At 41.7% G+C, this 9,345-nt stretch overlaps 1 protein-coding gene across 1 annotated transcript; it reads right to left on the bottom strand.

Moving 5' to 3' along the window:
* Window positions 1-3,016: 3,016 nt before the first annotated feature.
* LOC106820796 lies at window positions 3,017-3,547 on the bottom strand. Its single transcript, XM_014825366.1, has one exon. It carries the CDS (start codon window positions 3,545-3,547, stop codon window positions 3,017-3,019), a length of 531 nt encoding a protein of 176 aa, XP_014680852.1.
* Between the last annotated feature and the right edge of the window lie 5,798 nt (window positions 3,548-9,345).

The raw sequence follows: 9,345 nt of genomic DNA, 5'->3' as shown, positions 1-9,345 counted from the left end.
ATTTTTAAAAATGGCGTCGGCGGCAATTTTGGATTTGGCCCCCTAGCAAAAAATGCCTGCATTTTTGGGAGGGGCCGGGTTTCTAAATTTTTTATAAAACGTTCATAGAAGTCAAATCAATCGTCAAAACATGTTAGCCAGAGAATGGTCACGGGATTGAGGTTCTGGACCCAACTAAGAGCATTCCATGAAAATGATCAACATTTCACATGGTCAAAAAGAAACCCTATTAAAATGGCGCTTCTTTCTGGCCACTGAGAATCTATTATCAATTTTTTCAGATTCGTATATATTCTCCCGAAGTGTAAATCGGATTATGTTCCCGTGAATGTTACTCTTAAGTTCTTAACACATCTTTTGAACAGCACGGAAAAGGATACTGGAAATTTAATAACGCATTACTCAAAGACCATGAATTTGTTAAACTAATAAAAAAAGAGATAATAAATATAAAATCCATTTATGCTGCCTCACCCTATAACCCAGAGTACATATTAACCTGTCCATGTAAAGATCTTCAACTCAATATCACGGATCAACTATTTTGGGAAACGCTATTAGTCTAGCTCAGAGGAAAAATCATTTCTTATGCCTCTCGTAAAAAACGGGAAAACCGTGAATTAGAAAAAGCATTGGAGCCAAAGATTAAAACGCTGGATGACCAAATAAATGCACACCCCAAGACTGCAAGAAACAACCTAGATATTTTAGAAAATTTAAATTTAGAATTAGAAGATATTCGGAACAACCACGTTGGGACTATGATTCGATCTAGAGCAAGATGGCATGAGCTAGTTGAAAAACCAACATCCTATTTTTGTAATCTGGAAAATAGAAACCACATAAATAAAACGATACTAGAACTAAAAAAAGATGATGGATCTTCAGTGATGAACCAAAACGGAATCCTACAAACAAAAACTTTTCTATGAAAAATTATATGCATGTAAAAATGACTATATCACTAACGCATGTTTTTTTCAAAAAGCTCAATATAGAGGATATACCAACACTATCAGAAAACGAAAAAACTAGTCTTGAAGGTCCAATCACATATAAAGAACTTCTAGAAGCCCTAAAAAGATCCCAAAATGATAAAAGCCTGGGTTTGGATGGATATACTCCCGAATTCTTTAAATTCTTTTGGTGCGACATTGGACAGTTTTTACTCCGTTCCATTAACTATGCCTATGCTAATAGCACAATGTTCATAACACAAAAGCAAGGTCTGATAACCTGCATACCTAAACCAGGTAAACCACGTAATCGTCTAAAAAACTGGCGTCCAATTTCTCTACTAAATCTGTCCTATAAACTTATGTCATCCTGCATAGCTGAAAGAATCCAGGCAGTTCTAGACTAGGCTAATAAATGAGGATCAAAAAGGCTTTATTCCAGGGAGATTTATTGGCGAAAATATTCGGCTATTGTATGACATCATTTTCAAGACCCAGATGCAAAGTACAGCAGGAATGTTATTACTAATTGATTTTGATAAAGCTTTTGACACAGTTTCCTGGGGTTTCATTAAAAAGGCCCTTGATGTTTTTAATTTTGGAGATTTATTTAAAAAAGTGATTCAACTGTTTCAAAGAGGTACAGAATCCGGCATCATACAAAATGGACACTTCAAGTTTCCTGAAACTAGGTAGAGGCTGCAGACAAGGGGGCCCCAATCTCTCCCTACATATTTGTCATGTGTGCTGAGCTTCTAGGGATTGCAGTTAGGAATAATAAGAGCATTAAAGGCATTGAACTGTGGGATAAAGTTTTTAAAATATCGCAATACGCAGATGATACTTCCTTCTTATTAGATGTTATTCCTTAGATGTTCGCAACTTGGATGGATTTACTGCATCAACAGGTGATGAGTGTGTTGTACACTGTTGTTTTGCCACTCCCGTCTGGTCCAGCTATGAAGTAACATCGACTGGAAGACGTATGTGCATCTTGAGAAAGTGAATCCAAATCTTGTAGCACTTAAGGTGCGCTGGTCTTCGTTGAGGTGCATTAACTGGGTATGGGCTTTTTCTGCTTCTGCTGCAATATCGACAGTTTCTGTGGGGAGATGTTCAATTTGGAGTAGGTCAACATCTGGTAGTCCTAATTTTCTCAAGCTTGTCCCATTTTGTTGCAGGGACGTGTTGATGTCTTGAAGAGCTAGTTGCGTTGCTATGTCGGTTGAATATTGGCGATGGGTGTAATCTTCAAGCATGGCATCCTGGTGTTTTTCCCAAAGTTGCAGGGGGTTGGTTGGATCACAATATATACAAATGGTGGTGAATAGGGATCGAAGCTGTTGTGGAATTTGGAGGAGAGTTGCTTCAGAGAGGGCTTTATTCCATTCGGTGTCATTGATGAGGAGGTGTCTACGTATACATGCTTCCTTGAATGTGTCGGAGACTTGGTTGTCAACTGTTCGTAGGTCTAAATATGAGGTGGGGCTTGGGACGTGGAGCAGGAGGAGACACAGACAATATCGTTCCATGTCTCTGGGGCTGACAGAATACATGCGGCCTATTGTTGTTTCAGCGCCACGTTGTCTTGGTTTCCATGTTTGGCTGGATTTGTTGTAGACGTAGTGATTTGGCAATTGATGATAGCAGAGGTCGGTGGGTTGCTGTGAGTTGAGTTTGAAGAATGCTGTTAGCATTGTGTCCTTGGTGGTGGAGACATCTGCTGCAGCAATGTGGTTTCCTGGAGTGAAATAAACGGGTTGTTGGCTGGGTAGATGGAGGGCAAGTCTGATGATGGCATGTGATTGGTGGTGTTGTTTGTACTCAGCCAATCTCCAATAAGCCTCTGGTGAGCTGATGTACCTGGCGTCAATGAAGGTGGAGACCTCATCGTGGTGGAGTTGACAGGATTCTGTGACTTGGATGTTGGTGCAGTCGTGGCCTTTGTAAACACTTGAATAAGTATTTTACACTCTTGATTGAAGTGCAGGCTTCTAGGTTGATATGTGCTTGGTACTTCTGTGATAAGTAGGGGTTGCACCGTACAACCCAGCGGTTATCTATTTGGCGTTGGATCCGTCGATTGCAAGTGCTGTTGTTTCTCGGAACTCCTTTGGATAGTCTTTTGTGCATTTGTCGTCGGCCATACATGGTGCACGTTTGCTGAGGATTCCACATGGACCGTGAACCATCGTTGTCTTTATGACTTGGAACAACTCGGGATGTTCTGTTAGATCAGGTATTTGTGCCGATATTATGGAATCGATGTCGCTTGGGTCTCGTAATTTGCTATGCTCTGCCAAGATGATGAGTAGATGACAGTGTGGGAGACCCCGCTTTTGGAACTCTATAACATAGATGTGGGTGATTGGTTTGCCGAGTACGTGTTTTTTTGTTATATCCGTCATGAGTTCACGTAGGTGCTGCTGGAACTCTCTGGCAACAATATCGGGTCGATCTTGTGCTTGTTGGCCAGGGAAGAGGGCTTTTTGAACATCTTGACACGTGGGATTGCAAGTGAGCGTAAGGAATAAGTCTGGTTTTCCATACTTAGCGACTATGGCCGTGGCATCTTGGTAGTTTTGTTGCATTGCGCGCGTTAATCCTTGAAAGGAAGACGGCAGGACGACGATTTTTCCGTGTTGAAGATTGTGCATTTCAGTTTTAGTGTTAATGTGGTCCATGAGGTCTTGATAAAGTTCAACACGTAGATCATTCTGCTTTGTTCGTATGTACTGCAATCTGTCGGCTTCCACACGAATATATGCGTCTACCACATATTGTTGGAAAAGCTTCCCACCATAGAAAATGGGAGACAATGATTCTTGAACTGAAAGGCAATGGGCGTAGTACTGCAGGCATGTTATGTTCTGTCTTTTTGCCGACCTGTGCTGTTGATCGTGTTGCATGTCGTACTGTCAAGCTAATTCTCTGAATTGATAGAAGATGGTTTAAACCATGGGGTCGATGTTGGATGACAGGTGACTAATTAGCTGGGGTGGTTGATCTTTGGGATGCACAACTATGTCCCTATTATGTGCAGGTGCGCCATCTGGTGATGAAAAGACAACTGCTATCTCATCTTGTCTCGGTTCATTATAGCGGTGTTGGTCACCGCCTCTCAATATGTGCATGGTTACAGATGGGGGTGGTGTACCATTCTGATCTGCTAGGCGAAGTTGTTCTGCCTCGACCTCTTGCATGTGTTTGTAGGCGGCGGCATATGGATTGGTTTGTTGGAGGACCCTTTGCAGGAGCGACATGACATCAGGAAGACATTGTTGATTGCCAGGTTGTTGCATCCTGGCTTGTAGTGCTTGCCCCGCGTCTAAAATGTAGAGTTGGCTGAAGGATGGTATACTACCTTGTGGAAGGTGAAGTGAGCCAGACCTGTGGTACACTTGTCCATGAAGTCTGAAGGCATAAGGGCCACGGCCTGGTGGGTACACAATGTTGGCACCGAAGGATGCAAACGCCATGGAGCTATTGTAATTGCGGATGTTGGCTCTGAAATTACGCGCTTGTGGAGTACTTGTTGTAAACAGGTCTTTGAGTTCAGTTGGATAAGGTGCCGATTGTGGTAATTGAACTTTGCCTTTGTGGCAGCAATTGTGGTTCTCCTTTGGGAACAGAAGTGCATTACAAAACGAACATGGTGTTGTAATTGTTCCTAACGAGAAAGGGTCGACTTGGGGCTGGCATCATCGGTCCAGGTACGGCACCATGTGTGTTGCAGCTTGTCCTCTAATGGCATTAGGTGGTCCATTTTACTGGAGGGCTAGTGGTGGTGTGCTACTATCTGCTGTTTTTGCGAGACGAAAGTGTAGTCGCTGGATAATTTCTGCTGCCAGACAACTGCGCCATAGCTGTGTGCTATGAGCGCCGTGAAATGGGTGCACAATTGTAGTGTTATTGTGTGTAAGAACAGGAATAAAATTAGAATAAAGGGATGTAGTTCACAACTGCCGCTTTACCGTATATTATTTACTCACTAAAAGCACGTACAAATCACACAGGGTAAAAATAAAGGTTGTGCGCTACACAGTAAATTTAGAAACAGACGAGGGTGAGAGCGAGAGCCTCGTGTCTCTCGTGCAGGCTGTTTTATACCCCCTCTTGCAAGATGAGCCGCGATGCCACTACCAACTATGCTTCTATCAATTACTACTGGCTACAAGGAAGGCATAGGGTCCGTTATTAGCGCCTATGGACAGTTCTAAGGTGATGACGGAATGAATAGCCAAGGGTCGTAGCTATCTTATTAGTCTATCGTTGGGTTAGGGGCAGATGGAGCTGCCACAATGGGTGAAGCTTTAGCTCCAAGTGATGCATTTATGTAGTGAACTAACTGTAAGCTAGATAATGTGTTATTGGACATTATCTCACCATTTTCCTCAACAAGGTTGCAAATATATTGTGATGCTTGTTTACTTATAAAAAAATTATGCAGACAGCAGGACGCTAGAATTAGGTCTTCAACAAAATTTGGTTCCAATTCAATTTGCGTCAGGAATACCATGAATCTACTAGAAAGAATGCCAAAGGCATTCTCAACGACTCTACGTGCACGACTACGTAATTAGACGATAACTAGAAATTATAAAAAATATAATTGACATTTTAATGAAAATAAATAAAATAGGAACCAATATGTTTTTGATATGTACAATAATTTAGCAAAATGATAGTTACACTTATTTTACAATTTACATACTCGTTTCAATGGCTCCACGATGGCCAACAGCATCTGCGGACTCCAACTCCTCCACTCCCAGGAACATATTGATTGGCAGCCCACTCTTCACAAAGCGGAGATGCACGATCTCCAGGTCTCTGTTACTAACATCAGTGGTCGAATCCACCAGGATGCTGATGTACCTGGCCTTCCTTGCTGGCTCCATTTTATCCTCCTCTAAAACTTGGTAGATGTAATTGGTGAATCTGTACAAGAAAAGAAATACAGCCAATTAATTTGTGTAAACATTCATAAAATTTTAACTAAATTAGAACCATTTGTTAAGACATTAACGTCATGTTCTTGGAAAGAAATTTATCTTTCTAAGTGATTAGTGAAGTCGCTTGGTAGGGATAAAATTAAATCATTAAGATTCATAAACATTATCTCGGACCAACCCAGCAATTGATGCAATCATGCAAAACAACTTTTTTCTTAACATTTTAAAGTGGAAAAAATAACTAAATAAAATGCTAATATTTACTGAAGATTCGCACACCCCCAATCCTTTCCACTACATGAAGACACGGTGTGCGCGCTGATGAAATAAGCAGGTTACATAGTCATAGAGCAGTAGTTTATGCAGAAGCCTGAGGAGTGGAGTGTGCAAATATTCAGTATTACCAATAAAATAATACAAAAATTATAAATCTACACTTGTCTTAGTTATGATCGTAAAATAATATAAACCATGTTGAAATAGATATTGATCGACAGAATATTAACATAAAAATTTGTATGAAATTTAGACATACCCTCCCGCATGCTTGGTCGCTGAAATACGTGGAACCAATATCCACACCATTTGTCTTCTGTAATCCAAGGATCCCGGTGTATGTTGTCAAGGGAAGTTCCTCTTTGGCGACAAAATACGCCGTGTAGAAGATCTTAATCATTCGCTCATACGTCTCCTCATCGAGCCGCTGGAGATGCTGGGGGATCGTAGCGGGACGGGCTGCACTGTCACGGTCGCGAAGCTGCTTGGCATTCTCTCACTCCCGATGGTGGTGGGACTTCTGGTGTTTTTGGAGTGACTGTTTTCGGAAGTTTTTACTTCCAATAAACAGTGCCCCTGACTGGTCAGCGATCGCTGGGAACTTCGTACAAACTAGGCAGAACATTGCAGTGTAGCCCTGGAATTCTGTAGTTACGTTATCTCATCGGTCGGTGATCGTAGCCATTCATACTCAAAGAGGTTGTGTAGATTATATATGATATAGACGTCGTTATTTGAATGCCTATATATTGCATTGCACATGAACCGCCACGTTCGCCCAATGCGGCCGCGCGTGTTGTCCGACCTCACGACCTGTCCCGCTTCGCCGGAGCTGGATTCCACGCTGCCGTGCACGTCGGTGCGTTAGCTGCGGGTTATGATATGTCCTTTATTACTTCTCTTATTACCCCCATGCTGCGTCGAGCACACCGACTCTGATCGTTATCTCCTCATATATTTCGCGCTGGCTTGTCGCCAACGCCACCCGTTTATTATTGCCTCTATCTAGCCGAAATTAATACATGCCGCTTATTACGACGTTGCATTGTCTCCCGTGCTTGTGGCGCAATAACAATTCTCGTCGCCACACCAGTCTCTTCATCATGCTCCAACCACTCGAACTCCTCCTTCCACTTCGCTTGGAATAACCTTTCCCTCTTCTCCTCGTAGACGCGTTGCGGATCAGCTTCACGTGTGGCTGTGGCGGCTGGCCGGCCGACCATGGGCTGGGCGGCTGCACGATCACGTACATGTCTAGGTCCAGCAGAACTGCTAGAAGACTGAGCGTGGGGCTCTTCTTTGACTGTATGAGCATGGGGCTTATCGTCAGTGACATCTTCGCTTCTTTTCCGCTTTGCTACGAATCCAAACGTAGATAATTTTTTCTAACTCATGACATTTGAAGCTTAAAATACTATGGAATATCATGGAATAAACAGCAGACGATACGAGCGTGATGGGATGCGAGGTGAAGGCCGAAGGGTGATGAAGAATTATTATGGGGGGTGATGAAGGGGGATGATGGGGGGGGGTAATGTATCGTGCGTAAGATAATATCATTAAATTGCTTAAGCCTAAAATTACCTTTAAATCACTCTTTCACAAGGCATGAAATAAAATAAAAAAATTTTCCCAAATATATCTTTTGAGATTTAAATCGATAAAAGGGGGAATTTTTTTATGTGCAAAAATTACCCCCTTGTGCAAATCGACTGTTCCAAAATATGTGACTGCACGTCGCATACTTTCGCACACGAACTTTCGAACGCTGGCAGTTTCGCATCCGAAACAGTGCACATGGATATATATGCATTATTTTGTACAGCCTGCATGCATGCAGCTAGAGCTAGAGCTCCAGCGCAGCTAGCTAATAATATACATGACATACAGTGCAGTAGAGTGTAGTGCAAATTGCGACCGACGCGGTGTGTGCTGATTTGTGTTCATTTGATCACGCTCGCTCTGCGAATTGCTTGCTCTCTTTTGAATGAGATTAGCACGTAAGAAACAATTATTTTTTATCACATAGACACTTTGAAATTTTAGTTATTTTAGCTATTAGTCAGTTCAGGTTGAACGGATTTTGCTCATTTTTGGTATGTGAATGAATAAGGGCTAGGGGTTTTGATATTAAAAAAAAAATTATGCAAAAAAACGCAGATAACAAACAGTCTGTGGTGTCACACTCGTCTGGTTCGTTTTACAAGATTTCATTTGACAATATCTTTAATGCAATATTGGTATTTCCTCTCCAGCCTGCCGATAAAATGTCTATATTAGAGTAAAGTTTTACAAAACATGTCGGAACGCAGCATAATCTATTTATTTCGAATGCCATTGCTACAAAGTGGGTATAGCGCCATCTACCGTCACAAATTATGATTCATTATGGTTTATAAATTATTATTGCGATATACAGATGGCAACCGTGTGCTACCGCCTAGAAAAACTGATACGAAGTAAACACTTCCATGCAACCAATTAACCTTAGACAAAAGTTGTGTTATGGGCAGGGAAACACCATTGTCACGTGGTACATAGCAGCTACGTGGAAAGCGTATCCTCTCAATCTTACACGTTACACATCAGGAACTCCGCTTTTATAGGCAGTTCATCAATCTGAATATTATAAAAACGTTATTTGTGGTGAGCTACAGTGTCATTTACACTTTCATTTAAAATATGAAGGAGATCACTGCTACCAAACTTGTGGTGTGACACCCAGACAAAGTGTTGTTTGGTTCCTGGTCTTGGTAATGCAATATTGTATGGATTGCGATAGACTCAGTGATGTTTTGTGACTTCCCCGTTCGATATGAGCTTTGAGACAAACCTTAGCAGTGTTGCACTAGTTTGTTGCTCTGATCTGGCATGGGTGAAATTACTAAGATCCAAGTTTTTGTTGTCAACTGGAATTCCACATGCCTCAGTTGGGATATTTCTCACCAAAGCATCCACTTTCCCTTCATCCACAGTCCACTTCGGCAACCTTCAGGATTTTACCTACATCCCCGGAATCCAACAATAGATGCACAACCCTCAATACAAAGTACTAGCACATCATCACCTAAATGCGTACCAAACTTAGTAAACATTTGAAGGCCTCAGTGAAAAAAGCAGATAAGTCACATTTTAAGAAAGTGTAGAAAATTGAATTT

This window comes from Priapulus caudatus, unplaced genomic scaffold, assembly GCF_000485595.1.
Source record: "Priapulus caudatus unplaced genomic scaffold, Priapulus_caudatus-5.0.1 Scaffold48, whole genome shotgun sequence".
Lineage (NCBI taxonomy): Eukaryota > Metazoa > Priapulida > Priapulimorpha > Priapulimorphida > Priapulidae > Priapulus > Priapulus caudatus.
Note: the sequence above shows the minus strand (reverse complement) of the source record. Positions and strands in the feature narration are given on the sequence as shown.